This window comes from Muntiacus reevesi, chromosome 18 (assembly GCF_963930625.1).
Source record: "Muntiacus reevesi chromosome 18, mMunRee1.1, whole genome shotgun sequence".
Taxonomy (NCBI): domain Eukaryota; kingdom Metazoa; phylum Chordata; class Mammalia; order Artiodactyla; family Cervidae; genus Muntiacus; species Muntiacus reevesi.
This window is the reverse complement of record NC_089266.1, coordinates 27,361,724-27,381,107: the sequence shown is the minus strand read 5'-3', so window position 1 is coordinate 27,381,107 and position 19,384 is coordinate 27,361,724. Positions and strand designations below refer to the sequence as shown.

The 19,384-nt window shown below is 51.9% G+C and overlaps 2 protein-coding genes across 4 annotated transcripts in view; one reads left to right on the top strand and one right to left on the bottom strand.

Annotated features, from left to right (window-relative positions):
• The first annotated feature begins 1,647 nt into the window (after positions 1-1,647).
• PLD6 (phospholipase D family member 6) lies at positions 1,648-4,172 on the top strand. Its single transcript, XM_065909782.1, has 2 exons — positions 1,648-2,062; positions 3,925-4,172. Exons 1-2 carry the CDS (start codon positions 1,648-1,650, stop codon positions 4,170-4,172), a joined length of 663 nt encoding a protein of 220 aa, XP_065765854.1.
• A 7,848-nt stretch (positions 4,173-12,020) lies between these two features.
• The window catches only part of MPRIP (myosin phosphatase Rho interacting protein), a 93,855-nt gene continuing 86,491 nt past the window's right edge, over positions 12,021-19,384 (bottom strand). Inside the window, exons 23-24 of one of the 3 annotated variants that reach the window (XM_065909992.1) lie at positions 18,997-19,061; positions 12,031-16,319 (exon numbers count right to left, since the gene is read on the bottom strand). In XM_065909992.1, the coding sequence (XP_065766064.1) occupies positions 19,029-19,061 (33 nt within the window). In that variant the 3' untranslated portion in view covers positions 12,031-16,319; positions 18,997-19,028. Of the gene's footprint in view, positions 16,320-18,996; positions 19,062-19,384 lie in introns of all 3 variants that reach the window. The other 2 variants (XM_065909993.1, XM_065909991.1) reach the window with 2 other exon arrangements.

The window sequence follows — 19,384 nt, the reverse complement described above, 5'->3', positions numbered from 1 at the left end:
CCAAATACTTGGAGCCTGCAGGCCTCACACCCTGCTGATCTGTCTGTGGGTGTGGGACACTCTCAAGCCTCCCTTGCTTTCACTTCTCCCTGTGCTTTTGTGGGTCATTCCCCCTCGTACGCTACTCCCCAGTCAGCCAGGGCTGTGTGGAGACCATGACTTGGCTCTTTCATGGTCCTCTGCAGGGTGTCTGCCAGGCTTTTAATTCATCTGCTGCTTGCCCCGACATGGACTGCAAGCTTGGGCTGGTGAGGCTGTGTGTTTTCACAGTTCATTCACAACCGAGTCCACCATTTTTTGCCAGCAGAACTGTAGGTTTCTGCAGTCAATCACAACATAACTGAAGTCCATCCATGTTGTAGTAGTGTGTATCAATGGTTTCTTTCTTTTTATTGCTAAATAGTATTCTGTCGCATTGATATGCAAACATTTACCTGTTGAGGGACATTAGAGTTATTATAAGCAAGACTGCTGTGAACATTTGTGTCCAAGTCTTTCTGTAGGATGTGTTTGTGTGGGATGCACGGGATGGCTGCACCAGATGGAAGGTGTGTGCTTCACATTTTTTTCCTTTTTTTGCTTCACATTTTAAATAAACGTTTAATTCAGAATAACTTTAGATTTTCCCAAGAGTTTTAAAGATCGCACAGAGTTCCGTTTACCTCTCAACTCAGTTTCCCTTCCTCCTAGCCTCTTCCTTTACTTTCATTCCTCAACGTGAAGGAACTGACATCGATACATTATGATTAACTAAACTCCACACTTTATTTGGATTTCACCAGCTTTTTCACCAATGTCATGTTTCTGTGTCCGGATCCAGTGCAGGGCACGCAGGTGTGAGGTTTCCCCAGTTTGCACTGGCCTGTGACAGCGTCCAAGCTGGCTCTTTCTTTCGTGCCCTTGGCCGACCTGAACAACATTGGCCAGGTGTCCCGTGAGAAGTGAAAGCAGTCCTCTAATCCGGGCTTCCGTGGGTTTTTTTCCTTCTGACTGAACCTGGTCACAGCTTCGGGAAAGATGGCCAAGTCTCCCGGGCACTCATACGTGACCCTTCTGCCCATTTTCCGCGTGTGAGGGTCGCTGCCCTTGTTCCGCAGAGGGCGCCCCCCACAACCCCCAGCCCCGGGCAGCATCCTCAGGACAAGCATCCACGGATCACGAGGGATTCTTCTGTCGGGCGGAGCAGTTCCTCTCTTTCCTTGCTAATTCAGTCCAGCATAGAGGATGCACATTTACACCTCGAGTACAAGCCAGTTCTGCATTATTTACGCGGCCCTCGCATTGTTCCAGTTTGGACCTTTGTGGGTTCCTCGCCACTGCCACCTGCATCCCTCAGGGCCAGGTGCGCAGGCGCAGTGGGCGATGTCGCGGACTATGCAGACGCGCGTGGGCGGTGGGTGGTGGGCGGTGCGGGCGCAGGCGCACTGGGAGGCAGGCGGTGACATCGCAGGCAGGCGGGAGCAGCGGGCTCAAGGCTACGGTGGGCGGCTGGCGATGAACGAGCACGCAGGCGCATTTGGCGGTGGGTACACGTGACCTGCTGGCGTGCAGGCGCAATGGGCGGCTGGCGTACGTGCGTAGCAGGCACGCAGGCGCAGGGTGCGGCGAGCGCACGTGGCACGTGGGGCCTAGGTAGCTGCAGACGCCATGCGGCCGTTACGCTGGCAGGTGGCTGTGGTGGCGGCTGCTGGCCTCGCGCTGGCCTTGGAGACGCTGCCCGCCGTGTTGCGCTGGCTGTGGGTCAGGCGGCGGCGGCCGCGGCGCGAGGTGCTGTTTTTCCCATCGCAAGTGACCTGCACAGAAGCCCTACTGCGGTCCCCGGGTGCCGCACCCTCGGCCTGCCCGTGTAGCCTGCCCCACGGCGAGAGCTCACTGAGCCGGCTGCTGAGCGCCCTGCTGGCCGCCCGCGCCAGTTTGGAGCTCTGCCTGTTCGCCTTCTCCAGCCCGCAGCTGGGCCGCGCCGTGCAGCTGCTGCACCAGCGCGGGGTGCGTGTCCGCGTGGTCACCGACTGCGACTACATGGCCCTCAACGGCTCGCAGATTGGCTTGCTCCGCAAGGCAGGTAGGCCGGGCGCTGGGCCGCGGGAGGTGGAGGCAGGAAGGCAGGGCGCGTGGGGCAGCGTCAGAGGACTGGGGAGACACTCGTGTCCCTTGGCAGCCGTGCAGGGTCTGGGGAAAGTCCGGGGTGTCCAGAGGAGCTTCTGTGCAGAGAGTTAGCCCGAAACCTGGGCATGAACCCCAGAGGGGCCGAGGCTGGAAGCAGGTCGACAAGCAAAGCCTGTCAGGGACCCAAAAGTCTGTTCGGGGCACAGGTGTCCAGAGATGCAGTGTCGGCTTAAGGACCAAACAGAGGAGAAAGTGTTTTCTCTTAAATTCACTAGTGAGTCCTTTTGGGGCATCTGAAATGAATACTTAAAATAAGGTAAGACGTGGAGCTGAAATGGTTAGTTAGTGAGCAGGTAATTTGTTTCTTCAGCTGCCAAACGGCAGGGAAGTCAGGTCTCTGGCAGACCTGCCCCTCACTGGAGTGGTAATGGTGAACCCTGGAGTGTGAGTAATTGTGAAGATGTTCTAAGTTCACACCTGCCTTACTTGGAAACTCCTCCACCTGCCCCGGTGTGACACTGTGTCCTGCGCAAGCAATTCGGAGTCTGAACCTCTTGCCCTTCTCTCGGTCACTGAGGCCCCTGCAAAATCATTCTTGCATTAGCAACCATTTGAGCTGCCCGTTCTGGTGGCCACTGTGACAGGCGCGTGGGGCCCTTAAAAACTGTCCTGGCTGCTCTCAGGTCACCTGGGATGGGAACACAGGTGCATCCTACCCTGGTCTTCGCATCTGTGAGGGGCGGGATGCAGACTTGGTTTCAGTGTTGAGGACGTTGACTTCCGCTCTTCCTGGCAGCCTTGCGATCCTATGTTGGTTCTGTTGTCGGGGAAACTTGGCTATTTCAGCACAGTCGTTTTTTTGTAGAGAAGCGTAGGACCTCAGATTTGGCAAGAACCTTGAAGGGGGCCCACGACCAGATTCCAGCTAAACCTTGCCTCTCTTCTGAGGGCGTCCCTGTGGTGGTTCTCTCACCACTCAGCCGTCTCCTTGTGTTTGACCCGACAGGTTGCAGGCTCCGGGTCCACAAGTGCAGAACAGGACAGGTCTGCAGGGAGGGCAGGGAGGTCTGGTGGAGCGGGAGCCCTGAGGTGCCTGGGAGGGTCATGGGTTGGGGGCGCAGACGGCTGCTCTGAGGAGTCACCTGCGTGAGGGCCTGTTTTGTGGTGCGGGGAGCGATAGGCAACCCTGTGGCTGAGGTGCGCACGTTGAGGTGGGCACATGAGGGGCCCTGAGCCTCAGCAGGAGGGGAGGCCGCGTCAGCTGGGTGGTCACGGGGCCAGAGCTGAGGCTTCAGGTCTGGGGCCTGGTGTCTTCTGCGCGGGCCCCCCCAGGCTGGTCCCCCAACTTCACAAGGTCCTGATTACAGGAGGGATCTGATTCTGGGCCCAAGTGAGACCTTAGGGGCATATGAACCCGAGATCAAATGGGTTTTGCTTCAATCGCCGTTGGCTCGTCTTGATACCAGCAACTGGAGGGCGATGTGTGTCATATACACTGGAGGGGGTGGGGAGCCTCCCCAGTCAGGGCTGGAGGTGTTTCCAAAGGAACTAACTCTCCTGTCCTTGCTGCCAGCCAGCCCTCCGCCTGGCTCAGCCGCTGTCACCACCCAGACCTGACGGTGCCCACCACACTGGACAAAGGCAGCAGTCAGTCCTGTGAACACAGCCACGCTGGAGAAGGAGCCAGAACTCAAGCGATGGACAGCGAGAGGAGGGGCTGGGGAAGGAGTGAGGGGCTCCAGTGTGGGGGAGACTGGAGCCCCTGCCTGGCCAGCAGCTGTCGGTGGCCGGGCAGCAGTGAGGTCTCACTCTTTGCAGGGATCCAGGTCCGGCACGACCAAGACCTGGGCTACATGCACCACAAGTTCGCCATCGTGGACAGGAAGGTGCTGATCACTGGCTCCCTCAACTGGACCACGCAGGCCATTCAGAACAACAGAGAGAACGTGCTCATCGTGGAGGACGAGGAGTACGTGCGGCTCTTCCTGGAGGAGTTCGAGCGCATCTGGGAGGAGTTCAACCCCACCCGGTTCACCTTCTTCCCTCACAAGGAGAGGGCTCGCTGAGGCAGGCTCCAGGCCAGCGCCCCCCAGGCTGGAGTCCTGCCGAGTTCCATGCGAGGAAGGGTGGTTCTCTTGCATTAAGTAGTGACGTTCCTTAGAGCGCGGGCTTAGCAAGGACAGAGACTGTCCTGCAGTGGAAGGGAGGTGCTTCGGACTGGGTGCCTCCATCAGGATTGGAGAGGCTGCAGATCCGAGTCCCTTTCCTGATTCTGAGTCCTCCAGGGTCCCCCAACACTCCCTTGCCCCCCCCCCCATGCTCCCTTGCCCTCCCCTGCATCCAGCCTTCAGAACCTGGATGGCTAGTGTCCAGAAGCTGCTCCTGTTTGCACATGTTAGGATTGTAATTTTTGATGTTCTTACATTCCGGGGAATTTGGTTGTCTGTGTAGACTTGACCTTCACCATGACACCCAAGGCTGTGCTCAATATCCCTGAGACACGGTGGGTCCTAGGGGTGGCCTCACTGGGCTGTCCTGATTTCTGGCATGGATGTGACATCTTTGAAGTGTCGTTCCCCCCACCCCCCGCCAACGTAGTGTGTTTCTCTTGATTTAAAGTTACCTTTGACTTAGGATGTTGGACAGGCAAACCCAGACAGAACTCAGCTGAAGTTGTAAAGTGTGGTTCTTGGGTTGGAAGTCATGTGGCTTCACGGTGACAGTGCTCCTCCCGTGAGCTGGGTCCCCCTGAATAAACTTGCTCCTGTTCCTGTCCAGTTGCGTGTGTGTCTGCCTTTTCATGCAAATAGTGGCTTTGCGGGGTGGGGACAGGATCCAGCTATTTAGAAACCATTGGCCACGATAGGAGTCTCCCAGAGAGGAGTGAAGACTTGGGGGACCCTGGTGTCTTCTGAGCAGCTGAGCTGACTCCCAGCCATGCTTGTCAGTGCCTGTGTGGCCTGTGGGGCTCAGCGCCCCCCGCCCCCTGTCCGCAGGGCTTGCTTCCAGAAGCGCCAGCCACCCAAGACCAGTCCCACCTTCAAGGCTGCTGTTGAGAAAGTTGTGAAATGGTTTCATCCCATGTAATGTTTTATTTCATTTAATTTGATTTATATTGTTTTCATTATGGTTATCTTTGTGGTGGGAGTTTGAAGCTAACGTAAGTTTCAGGTAACAGGCGTTCTGTTCTGAGGGCCTGAGGAGGTGAGCGCTGACATCACCCTGCAGAGTGGAGGCTGTCTGTCCCCGCTGAGGGTGGGCGGCTGCCCAAGGTGGCCAGAGCCCCGCTCTGACGGGAGAGGCGTGAGGAGGGGCAGCTGGGTCGCAGCAGGGCTTGGGCCGAGCTCAGCGTGTCCAGTCCTCCCAACAATCTGGTGGGGATCGCTGCTGAGGCCGCGGGAGGTCCCAGGCTCCCAGCTGGTGAGGGCGGGTGAGCTGAGCGGTGGGTGTGCTCTTGGTGAAGAAGGCAGTTCAGGCCGAGTCTGGGGCTTTGTACTGGGTGGCAGCTGTCCAGGCGCGTCCAGAACTGCGCAGGCGTCCTCAGGAGGCCCTGGAAGTGTAGCTGACGTGCCTCAGGGAGGCAAGAGGCTGGGAGGGGACTTGGGTAGTGTGTGTCCGAAGCTACATGCTCTGTCCGCCAGATTCTGGCATGAACAGGACCTTTACAGGAAGTGGTCAACCCCAGGAGACTTGGCAGTTACTTCCTAAGAGGACTAGAGGTGGCCTCTCTCAACCACCCCCACCCCTGCCCCACAGCCTCTCGTTCAGCCTGTGGTTTGGGTTCAAGCTTGTCATTTTAACCATGGGACAGGGATGCAGCCTAACAGCATAGGTGGAATGTTGGCACCGTACACGAGATATGTTAAACTCTTGAGAAACTTGTGATAAAGAAATCGTCCTGGTAGTAATAGCGTGGCTGTCAGTCCCCCTGTACCTGTCAAATTCAGGAGAACGTCGGGATGAAACCACACAGCTCCATTGCTTGTGCTGAACTGCTTTTTTAAAATAGTTTTTTAATGCATTTTTGGCTGTGGTAGGACTTCTTTGCTGCGAGGGCTTCTCTGAATTGTGTGGAGCCGGGGTTCCCCTTCTCATTGCGGAGCACGAGCTCTGGGTGTGTGGGCTTCAGTAGTTTGGGGGCACAGGTTTAGTTGCCCCTCTTTACCACTGGGCCACCAGGGAAGCCCCTGAATTGGTTTTTAAAGCAACTGACTACTTTAAAAATAACACTTCATTGAGATTCACATACCATAAAATTCACTGTTTTAAAAGTGTGCAGCTGAGTGTATTGATAGTATGTTAACAGATTATTAGTTGTCAGTATGTTAACAGAGTTATTTGGTGGTTATTTACTATAATAACAGGGTTGTGCAGCCATCAGTACCATCAATTTCCAGAGCATTTTCTTCACTCCTCACACCTGTCAGAATGGCCAGCACCAAAAAGACTACAAATAACACATGCTGGAGAGGATGTGGGATAAAGAAAACTCTCCTGCACCACTGGTGGGAGTGTGAACTGGTGCAGCCACTACAGAAAACTGTATGGAGGTTTCTCAAATTAAATATTACCATATGACCCAGTGATTCTACTTGTGGGCATATATTCAAAGCAAATGAAAACACTGATTAGGAAAGATACATGCACCCCGATGTTCATAGCAGCACTACTTACAATAGCCAGAAACTAGAAGCAACCTGAGTGTCCATTACAGACGAACAGATAAAGCTCTGGTACACACCTACAAAGGAATACTACTATTAAAAAAATGAATACTACTACTTAAAAGAAAAAAAAGAATGAAATAATGCCATTTGCAAGAACATGCATGGACTTGGAGGGTATCATGCTAAGCGAAGTCAGAGAAAGACAAATACTGTGTGGTATCACATGTGGAATCTAAAAAATAAGAGAAACTAGTAAACAACAAAAAAGGAAGAGAAAAAAATAAAAAAAGGAAGAGACTCAGATATAGAGAACAAACTAGGGGTTATCAGCGGGGAGATGGGAGGGGGAGGGGTGAGGTAAGAATAGTGAATTAAGAGGTACAAACTTCAATATACAAAATAAGTTACAAGCATATTTAATACAACATATAGTCAGCATTTTATAACAACTCTAAATGGACTATAACCTTCAAATATTATAAATCACTGTTGTATGCCTAAAACATAATATTGTACCTCAACCTCCATTTTAAAAACTAACTTTAAAAAAAGTCAAATAATAGCTTTTTGCTGGTGATTATGTAGAGAAAAAGGAATCCTTATACCTGCTGGTGGGAATATAAAATGGTTCAATTGCTTTTCGAAAACCATCTGGCAGTTTATAAAATGGTTAAATAGAGTTATGACCCAACAACTCCACTCCTAGGTATATACTCAAGAGTCTCAAGAACATGTCCACACAGACATTTGTATGTGAGCACCACATTTACAAATACTTGTGTGTGCATGTTTATAGCATTATATTTACAACAGGCAAAAGGTAGAGACAACCCCAATGTCCGTCAACTGATAAACAGGTAAACACAATGTGATCTGTCCATACAGTGACTTATTATTCAGCTATAAAAAGAAGTAAAAAAATACTGACACCCACTACAACATGGATGGCCCTCAAAAACACTACACTTAGGCAAAGGAGGGACACCCCGAGATCACACTGAGACCGCGTGTTGTAGGATTCCATTATACAAAACACCCACAGCATATAAACCCACAGAAACAGGGTTTCTTTCTGGAGTGAAGAAAATGCTCTGGAAATTGATGGTACTGATGGCTGCACAACCCTGTTATTATAGTAAATAACCACCAAATAACTCTGCTAACATACTGACAACTAATAATCTGTTAATATACTATCAATACACTCAGCTGCACACTTTTAAAACAGTGTATTTTATGGTATGTGAATCTCAATGAAGTGTTATATTTTATTTTTATTTTTTTTTTATTAGTTGGAGGCTAATTACTTCACAACATTTCAGTGGGTTTTGTCATACATTGATATGAATCAGCCATAGAGTTACACGTATTCCCCATCCCGATCCTGAAGTGTTATTTTTAAAGTAGTCAGTTGCTTTAAAAACCAATTCAGGGGCTTCCCTGGTGGCCCAGTGGTAAAATCTCATTGTGATTTTAATCTGCGTTTCCCCTGATGATTAACGATGTTGAGCATCTACTAATAGGCCAGTTGACCATCTGTATATTTCATTTATAAAGAATTTCTGTTCAGGTCTTCTCTCCATTTTTAAATTGTGTGGTTTGTTTTTTTGATGTCAAATTGTATGAACTGTTTATATATTTTGCATATTAACCCCTTATCAGTCATATCATTTGCAGATATTTTCTCCCATTCAGTAGCTTGTCTTTTTGTTGGTGGTTTCATTTGCTTTGCAGTTTTTAAATTTAGTTAGGTCTTATTTGTTTGTATTTGCTTTTATTTGCTTTTTAGAGACATCAAAAAATATTGCTATAATTTAGGTTAAAGAATATTCCATGTATATTTTCTTTTAGTTTAATGGTTTCTGGTCTTACATTTAGGTCTTTAATCCATTATTTTATTTTATTTTATTTTATTTTTTTAATCCATTATTTTAAAATGGAAGTATAGTTAATTTACAGTGTTGTGTTAATTTCAAGTGTACATCAAAGTGATTCAGTTGTGTGTGTATATATATGTGTGTATCCATATATGTATGTTGCTAACCTTTTCAGATTCTTTTCCGTAAGAGGTTATTACAAGATACTGAATGTAGTTACCCGTATTATAAGTCACTTTTTAAAAATCTATTTTACATACAGTAGTGTTTGTTAATCCCGAATTCCTAATTTATACCCCCTTTGGTAACCAAGTTTGTTTTCTCTGTCTCTGAGTCTGTTTTTGTTTTGTAAATGAGTTCATTTGTATTTTTTTTTAGAGTCTACATAGAAGTAATGTATTTGTCTGTCTCTGACTTATTTCACTTAGCAGGATAATCTCTAGGTCCATCCATGTTGCTGCAAATGGCATTACTTCATTATCTTTTATGGCTGAGTAATATTCTATTGTCTATATGTACTGCCGCCTCTTTAGCATCTGTTGATGGGCATTTACGTTGCTTCCATATCTTGGCTGTTTAAATAGTGCTTCTGTGAACACTGGGGTGTGTTATCTTTCTGAATTAAGAGTTTTTGTCTTTTCCAGACACATGCCCAGGAGTGTGACTGTAGGATTCTATGATATCTGTGTTTTTATCTTTTTGAGAAATCGTCACACTGTCCTCAGTAGCGGCTGCACCAGTTTACGTTCCCACCGACAATGTAGGAAGGTTCTCTTTTCTCCACACCATCTCTAATAGGCCCTTATTCCATTTTGAGTTGATTGTTGTGTATGGTGTGAGGAAATGTCCTGGTTTCTTTCTTTTGCATGAGGCTGCCATTTTTCCAGCAACTATCTGACTTTACCATCGCCAGCCTGTTGGATGTAAGGTGCTGCCTTCTTGTGGTTTTACCTTGTATTTCCTGAAGGACTGGTAACGTTGAGTTCTGTTCATGTATTTTTTCACCTTTTATATAGTCTTTGGAGAAATGTCTATTCAAATTCTTTACCCATTAAAAAAGGGTTGTGCTGCCTGTTTATTGTTGGCATTGTGAGAGCCTTTGTATATTCTGTGTGTTGGTCCCTCATCAGAAGTGTGACTTGCAGGTGTTCCTCCCACCTGTGGGTAATCTGCTTGCATTCTTGGTGGTATTGTTTGCAGTGTGTGTTATTTATTTTGGTATGGTTCAGTTTATCTATTTTTACTTTTCCTGTTTGTGCTTTGGTGTCTTAACGAAGAAATCACTGCCCAGCCAGGCATCACAAATGTTTGCTTTTTTCTCTGAAAGGCTTATATTCAGGTCTGTGAAGCATTGGGGTTAATTTTTGTATATGCTGGGATGTAGGGCAGTGGTCCCCAACCATTTTGGAACCGAGGACTGGTTTCGTGGAGGACAGTTTCTCCGTGGCAGGGTGAGGTGTGGTCCAGGCGGTGGTTGGAGCCACAGGGTGCAGTAGGTGGAGCTTCGCTTGCTCTCCTGCCGCTGACCTCCTGCTCTGCAGCCAGGACTGGGGAACCCTGACTTAGGGGGTTTGACTTCATTCTTTTTCTGGTGGGTAGCTGCCATGTCCCAGCACTGTTTGCTGAAGAGGCTGTTTTCTCCCCACTGAATGGTCTTGACATCTTTGTTGAAATTCACTGACTATAAATGTAGGGGCTTATTTCTGGACCCTTGGTTCTGTCTAATTATCTGTATGTCAGTCCTCATGCCGGTACCACACCGTCTTGATTCTGGAAGCCTTGCAATTGTCCTGGGACCCAGTAGAAAGAGTCCTCTGCTTCATTTGTCTTCCTCAGCATTACTCTGGGCCATTGTGCATTTCCACAGCAACCTTGGGCCAGCTGGTCAACTTGACGAAGGCAGCTGGGATTTGTAGGGGTTGCCCTGAATTGTAGATGAAACTGGAGAGTACTGCTCTTCTAACAATATTGCATCTTCCAACTCATGAACAAGGGACACCTTTCAGTTTATTTAAGTCTTTTAAAATTTCTTTCAGTAAGGTTTTATAGTTTTCAGTATACAAGTCTTACACTTTAGAAAAATGTATCCATTTCAGACTGTTAGTGTAGAGCAGTCAGCTGGCTTTTGTATGTGAGCCTTGGATCCTGCATACTTGCTGAGCTCATTTTTACTTTAATTTTTTGGTGGATTCCTTTGATTTCCTATACATGGATCCTGCCATGTGCAGGTGGAGGTAGACTTCCTGTCCTTCTGCACAGCCGCCCCTCCTCCTCCTGAGCTCTGGGGGGTTTTCAGCGCAGTGGGCAGAGGGGCGAGAACACACATCCTTGTCTTGCTCCCGGGCACAGGGGCGCTTTCAGTCTTACGGTCGAGTGTGATGGCAACGGGGTTTTTCATAGCTGTCCTGAAATGTTGAGGGTGCGCTCTTCTGTGCCCCATTTGTTGAGTGTCTTTATCACTTTCCCAATTGCCAACTGAGTTTTAAAATTGTACTTACATTGCTTTAAAATACAGCATGTGTTAAAGCTGAACACCACAGTATCAGATCAGTGTCCCAAAGTCATATGTACATTTGTTTGACCAGAATAATTTTTTTTTTCAGAATAATTTTTTAAATGGGTAAAAATACTACTGAAACATCTTGTCAACAGTTGGACCAGTACTGGAAAGTTTGCATCTCAAGTTTACTTTCATTCCCTTTTATAGGTACCACAGTTGATTTCTAATAGTCAGACTTTAGTTTGTGTTTAGCTGAGTGAAAGTTTGGATCCCCACATTTTCATACATTTTATTCCAATAGCGATAGTATTCCTGGCAGTGGGGGTGGGGGAGGCAGTTTCTTATTTTAAATTTATATAGCCAGAATTTTTTAAATGCAGTGGGATAGACTTCAAAGTATGTCCCAGAAAGGGCACATTCTTCTGTGAACTCATGGTTGTGGCTGGGTGTGCGCGCCTACTAGGTCATAATGTAGGATGCGTGTTTTTTTAAACAGAAAGTAAAGCTGTTGCAAATAAATCTGCTAGTAAAGGGGCAGGTATGGGGCGGTTAGTTCCTTCTTCTGGTTGGTATTTCTTTCCATCCTTTTGGCCCCTTGAAAGTTTCCATAACTGAGCTAGTGTGTCTTTATTAGATTATGGATGTAAAATATTCTTAACTATTTACTGTGTGTAAACATGTGAAATCTCCTGATTTTAAAATGTTGACAACTCAACCAAAACTTAAAAAATGGGTTTTGTAAAAGTTAAACCAAAACTCCATTATAAACCTCTAGGTTCCTGATCCAGATTCTGACTTTTGACCTAAATGCTTGTTTTGCCTTGTGTCCTTCTGTTAACAAAACCTCTGTTCACAGCATACAAAGGGTGATGCAAAAATAGTTTATTAGGACATTGTTTATGTAAAGTTAGGTAATATTTACAGTAGAAATGATTAGCCACATCCATGGGAATCTAGCATGTCACACAAAGGAATAAATATTTTGACAAAGTAACACTTCAGTTGTAGCGAACACTTGATCAGAAATTTTGTTTTTAAAAAAGAGCCTCTAACTAAACTAAGGGGTAAAAGTTTTGAATTGTCAGCAGCAAGCTGACCAGGCTCTTCTCTTCCTGGGGCCCCTGCTGCCCACATGAGGGTTGGGCTCCCAAGGGTGGGCTCTCGGGGTCTGAGGGCAGCCCAGTCTGGCGAGCACTGTCTTTTAGCATCAGCACAGAGCGATGCAGGCTTGTTCTCTGAGCACGTGCCCCCTGAATGAACAGCCCGTGGGGGTAGGCATGGTTGCCGCCAGGGACCACCCACAGACGTGTTGCAGCGGCGGCCGCTGGCTCCATGTCCCCGTTGTGTTCGGGGACTGCCTGGGCCCAGCAGTCAGGCACAGCATGTGTTGTCTCGAGTCTGGATTGAGACAGTCACCCTGATAGAAGTGTGTCTGTGAGGAAAATCTCTGAGGATTCTAATTGTTAAGGAGCCACTTAGAACCTTACATTTTATAAATACTACTTAGGAAAACTCTTATCACTTAACTGGTTTTGAATCCTAACAGTCAGTAGATACGTTGCCATTACTAAGGTTAAATCCTAAAATCAATTGGCTGTGATACAAACATAACACAAGAATGAGTTTTGTGTTCTTTGTACTGTTCCCAGCTTCCTATGAAATAAAACGCAGATGTGTGTCCCAGCTAGCTGTGGAGAGGTGAGGGTGGATGGCAGGGACATCTGACTCACAGGCAGCATGGCAGGGGCTCAGCCTGCGGGTCCACGTGGTCGAGGGATGGCAGTGTGAAGCCGCCACACCAAGCCCAGAGCCCGTGGTCTCCACATGGCCACAGTGCCCTGACACAGACCCTGATGCATCAGGCTGCCGCACGGCCTGGGTTACCGTGCACGCGGCCTGGGCAAAGAGGAGCGCTCCTGCGTCATCCTCCTGGTTTTCCCTCAAGACTGAGTGACTTTCCCAAGAATGAGGAACAGGTATTACCAAGATCTTTCAGGAAGAAACAGAAACAACTATTAAATGACTCGGGCTTTATAAAAGATAGGTCAGTCATTAAAAATGTTTCCTTCTCATGTTGGTTGGAACTGTGTCGTACCCAAGCTGTTTCTTCTTGTCTTAAAAAGCGGTGCTTATATAAGGAGAAAGAAAAACCCACCCACACAGACTTTGTCACAGAAATCCACTGCAGTGACTCTGAGCACTGTTGACACCGCTTGGTCTGCATGACGTCCCAATAGTTCTCCACACAGAGGAGCAAGGAGCCACCTGAGGGGCCGGCGCCTGTGTGTTGGGGCCACCTTCTGCTCAGGGAAGGGGAGGCCTCTTTACAGAGAAACCTGCTGTTCTCCAGAGACTGACAGAGTTCACACCCCTCCTGGGTTTCCATCCCGTCTTCTATCACAGTACCAAAACATGTGGTTTCAGAGACCTCCCTTCAGGCTGTGGAGGGTAGAGCCTGGCAACTGTGTGTATGTGTGAAGACAGAAGGGCAACCCCGTGCCCCGAGAGGATGGCAGGCCCGCTGCAGCAGAGTGTCCCAGGCGCCCTGCGCTCGGGGCCACTGGGTGGGCGCAGCAAGAAGGTGGCGGTCCCTTTGCAGGACAGTGGTCCTGTGGATGTTGGCCTTGGCTTGCTCAGGCAGACCCTGAGAGTCACAAGTGCGCTTTTGTACAAGCTGCTGCTCCCGGTCTCTGTAGGTCTGGGTGCTGCGAGTGACAGGCTCCAGGGCTGTGGCCCGGGGCTGGGCCTTCCCGAGTTCTTTTCCTCCCACCTGCTGAGCCCCTGCTGGGTCTCGCAGCATGGCCATCGCTCCCCCCCACAAAGCCACACTGGTTCTGACGCCCAATGGCACAAGCCCTAGTGTCACACTGCAGCCAGCACGGTCACCCAGATCTCTGGCTTTCAGCCCTGCCCGGGGCTGGCGGAACACACGCCTGGAGGGGGCACGAGCCTGGCACGCGTGTTGAAGGTGCGGAGGCGCACAGCACGGTCATGTGACGCCACACCGTCCAGCTGTCCCCTTGGCGGGTGGTGTGGCTCAGATGCAGGTGCCTGCAGGTCCCCAGGGAAGGAGTGAACGTTTATAGGAAGAGTAGACGCAGTGGTCTCCTCCCATCCTTGGGGACATGGGGTCGCTTTCCCTGTGGGGTGGGGGCCAGAGCTCCCTGGGCTTGGGGTCACCCATGCCTCCCTGTCCACAGCCCCCCAGGGTGCCCTTTGCCAGCACAGAAACCACCTCCAAGGCTGCCTCTGCGCTTGTGCTTTCCTCCTCTGCAGTCGTGGCGGACCCCTGTCTAGGGGCTGGGGTGACTGCTGACCCCTGTCGAGGAGCACACCAAAGACACTGCAGAGCAGGGACCCCTGTGTCCAGCCTGCTCCCTCCAGCCATACACAGCCCTCACCTCCATGGCCAACACTGCCCGGGGCAGACGGTGCAAGTTTAGGCAGACCCTGTGGCCCGAGCTTCTGCAGTGTGGCTCCTGACCGCCTCCAGAGAGGCGAGTCCTGCTGCCTGTGGGTGCAGGGGTGGCACTGACGGGGTCCCTGTGGAGTGCTAGGTCAGACCCCAGGGTCACTGATGGGAAACATGGAGGGAGATGCCGTGATGAGAGGCAGTGTGCAGCCCACAGGCAGATGGAGCAACTCCGTGCGGACCCTGCACCCTGGAAGGAGGCAGCAGTGGCACAGTCTTGGCGCCCAGAGAGCACCCCCTCCGCCATCGTCAGACCCTCGGAGCCCCCATCACCCACTCAGGCGGCTCTGAGACGCGCTGGTGTAGGGGGTGTCTGATGAGCAGGGTTAAGGAGCTTTTGCAAACATGGACCAACAGCAGCAATGCAGTGGCCAGCATAGGGTCGGGAACAGGGAAGGCCCTGCAGCCGGGTGCTCTGAGCTGTCCCAGCGAGAAGATGGGCAGGGCCACATGCTTTGCACCCCCGGGCCTCTGCCCTGCCTCCAGGGACACCCCACGTGGCCTCATGTGTTCATTTCATCTACAAACTGCACAACAATGTGTATGTTTTCACTCTGAAAGTACCTGTGTACCTCAAGGCTGTGGCCCTCACCCGAGCGCTGACCAGATGCCGCACAGGCTCCCCCTGGGGCCATGTCCCTGCTCCCATCCTCACAGGATTAGTTTTTACAGAGTGCTGGAGGGTGCCTGGTGGTGGTCAGAAACGTGTTACTCAGGCCACCAAGAACACAGAGGCATGGGTGCAGGCCCCGTGTGGGCGCCCCAGTGCCCTGGGTTCGGCTCAGGTGAACCGAGCACAAGTGAACACACGTCACAACGGCTGGTTTCCATCTAGCTCCAACATCCTCTCTGCCTTCTTGACATAACAGGGTCTCCAATCAACCTTCCCAAAGCAAGTGGGGGCTTCTTACTAGAAAGGTTAGGGGTGAGTAAGCATTCTCCTCCAGTGACTCTGAGGAAACGTGCTGTCACTGTGATCCCAGTCTGGAACCCAGGCTGCAGGGCAGCATCCGCCTCATGTGAAAAGAGTAGGGTTCCTGGTGACCAAGAAAGAATAAGCATAGGAAGGAATGAGAGGGGCCGGGTTTTGTGCAAGATTTAATAAAAAACAGACAAAAATAGGAGTGGCTGCTTTCAGCATTTCCCAGGCTGTGAAGGGTTTACCACGACGGTCTGGGGTGCGGCTCTAAGCGCTGTCAGTGGATGTGTAAGAGCTGCTGCCCTCGCCCCAAGCCCACCGGGCAGGTGCAGGCTCAGCCCCACCCTGGGCTTCCAGGTCCTCCCTGGGCTGCGAGCTGTCAGCACGGGACCCACAGCACAGCCTCGTGGCCCCTCCTGCCCCGCCTGCGCGCGGGGTGAGACAGGGCTAGCTTATCCCAGGCTGGTGGGCCGTAATACTGACAGGGAGCCGGGACAAGGCGGGGCAGGCTGCAGAAACCAGGGAAAGCTTGGATGAAGACCCAGGGAGTGGAGCGAGCCACCCACAGGCCAGTCTCTCATGCATCCGACCACAGTCAATGCAGACAACACCACCAAGAACGAGGACGACAATAAAAAATGAAGGGATGGACAGGAGTGGCACGGGGGCTGTGGTCGGGAGGTGTGTCCAAGCTGCATGGGAGCAACTAGTCGCGCTCCAGGTCCCGGGACTCAAAGAGCTTCAGGCGATCTTGCACCGTCAGGCCTTCCTTCAGACTCTGGTGGAGAAACAGACAAGCTGTTGGCCTCGGCCCCGCAAGGTGCGGGCGGCCAGTGGTGAGGCACGGTGCGGGGCCCCGGAGGGTTAGTGGGTGTGCGAGGAGGGCCACGGCCCCTGAGGAAGTGGTGTTACTGGACAAGAAAGAAAAAGTCAGAAACAAGACCGATGCTGAGCTTAGGGCTCTGTCAACAGGCAAGGATGAGACCGATGGCGCTGGAGAGAAGACCCTGCGGAGAACAAGGAAGCACCTGCTGTGCCCATGTGTGGCCCCAGGAGGCCCCGAGCAGCTCCAGGGCGGACAGCCTCCCTGCTCCTGGGCCTCATGGGCCCCGCTGGTCTCTCTCGGGGCTTGGGGACATGGAGGCCGTTCCTGAGCCTTTCAGGACGGAAGCCTGCACATGTGCGTGTGGACCTCGGTAAAGGTGAAGAACATCTAGACCCTGGTGGCACGTGGAGGCTTCCCTGAGGATGAGGGCAGGTCTGGGCCCGCTTTGCCTGGGGCCCTGGCTTTACCCAGGACAGTGCTGCTTGCCTGTTTTAACTCTGACGCCACCGAGTGCTCAGAGGAAGGGGATGAGCCACGTCCCACTGTGACTCCCCGTAACGTGCACAAGGGCCTCACGTGTCCTCAGGACCCTGCTCCCAAGCACGCCTGCTTCAGGTCAGTGCCGCTGTCTACACAGTAGCCAGTCTCACCCAGGGGCTGGCCCTGACATCTGCCACCCACGCTGTCCTTGCTGGGAACTTCCTTCCCTAAGGGGCAGCAGACTGCCCACTCCTGAGACCCGAGGACAGAGGCTTCCGAGCCCTGTCACAGGCTGGGAGCGGTCAGTTGCTGCCCACCCAGCACCTCTGTGACTCCATGCGCAGCTGCCCAGAGGCGCCCCCCGTGAGGACCCTCGACACATCCTGTCTGCTCTCAGTCCCAGAGAAGCCCGGCTGCTCTTAAGACGAGGAGCTGCTGACCCAGTGAGGCCAAGCCCGCCTGTCCCTGAGGGAGGCAGGTACAGAGCCCACCTACAGGAAAGGCAAACACCTACAGAGCAGACCTTGGTTCAGAAAGCCCTGGGGACACAGTTTCTGGGTGACTTCACTCCTGTCTACAAACACTTCAGGACAGAGGGCCACACGGGATCCATGTGGCTGGCTGTTGACAGCACGTCATAGGCCCAGTGGTGTCCCTGAGGAAGACAGCAAGGGCCCAGCTTCTCCCTGGGCCAGCAAGAACGCTGTTCTTATGTCAAAAACTTGCCAAGCCAAACTGACTCACACGTGACTCTAGGGAACCCTGTCTCTGAGCTCCCCCCAACTCACTTGGTCCAGCCTCGCCAAGACCCCCGGACAGACAGACCCTCGCTTCCTGCCCCCGCCTTCACCAGCGTGCAAGGCCTTCCCAGCACACCTCTGCAGAGGCCTTGTGAACACAGACCTGGCCCTTTGTCCAGAGCCCAGGCTCCTTGCTGTATTGCTTTCAGGATCTTAGTTCCCGACCAGGGACTGAACCTGAGTCCTGGCATTGAGAGTGCCGAGTCCTAACCACTGGATTGCCAGGCAAATCCTGCAAAGTACTATATTTCCCCTGACACGTGGTCAGCCTGAGGAGGCAGGCTCGCTGGAGCAAGGCTTCCCTGAGAGTCCTGTCATTTACAGGCACAGGCAGAAGGCCCACAGCACTCACGGTGAACCTGTAGCAATGGCAGGCCAGCCTCAGGCAAGGAAGTAAGACTCGTCAATAAGAAAACCAGAAACCAAAGAACAAGTCTGGGTTTGCCGAACAGAATTGCTTCCACGTTTAAAGAAAAAAGCCCCAAAGCTTTTAACCAGTCTGAACCATATCTGGTGGTAAGTGACTCAGATCTGTAGGAACCTAAGTGTAACCGAGCTGAGGACAAACTGCTCAGGTTTTCTTCAGCTCCTCCTGACGCAGACCCTGCTCCCTGCCGGCGAGCGGGGGGTACCTGCTGGCCGGCCCTGAGGCTCCATCAGCATCCCCTCTGCCCAGCCCTTCCTGCTGCCCTCAGCTTCTTTACCAGGGAGTCAACAAGTTCAGGTCAGTTGAGCTGGTGAGCCCACTCAGGAGGGAGTGACCCTGGGCCCTGGATGCCTGGCCCTGTGGGAGCCAGGAGTGTCCAGGCAGTGTCGGAGTCAGGCAGCCAGTGTTCAGCCCATGCCTCCCGTCTCTGAGGTGCCTGGGTCCTCGGGGCTGGGAAACGCTCAGCCCCTAGTGCCTGTGGGCCCCTTGCTCTGCTGAGCATCTGCCAAGCTACAGGCATGAGGCATCAGCCCCCTTGGACTGTTGATGCTGGGCGTGGGGAGTGGGAACTACTTCAGCGATGGGAGGCTCTTGTCAAGCTCGCCTCCTGACAGAGGGCAGAAGTGTCCCAAGAGAACGTGAGCGCACACCATTCGACACGCAGGATGAAGGCCTGACAGCACCTGTGCCCCCCAGGATACAGCTCTGGGCAGCCCGCCAGGCTGGGGGAGCACCCCTCTGTTAAGAGGTTACAGTACAGTTAACTCCCCAGAAGAGGTAAGAAACTTCACATGGATCCTATCTGTGCTGCTGAGCAGGAGGAACGAGAGTGACGGGAAAACGAGCTCCCGTGGAGGAGTGAGCAGGGCATGCAGGCAGCGCCCTTGCGGGCGGCAGGCGAGTGGCGTGAGAGGAGGTTTACCTACACGACAGGGGGCCGGGAAGCGGGTCGTTTCAGTTATCCCATGAGACCTGCTCAATTACGGACTGTCAGGGGAAGAGCAAAAACAAGACACACACACAGTAAATCCTAAGTGCAACAAGCTGGGCACCCCACCCTCCGCCCCACCTTCCCACGGAGGGGTGCACGGGGGCAGGGGCCCAAGTGGAGGAAAGTGTGCGGATGGCGTCAGTGTGAACTGTAGACGTGCGAGGGGCAGTCCAGATGGCAGGACGGCCCCTGGGAGCCCCGCCGTCACTGAGGAGACAGTCCTGCTGCTGTGCAAAGGGCACTCGGCCTGAAGCCCCGGCACTGACCCAGTGGGATGTGCATGACTTGAGGCACCCTGGGGACCCTCCGTGCAGCCCCT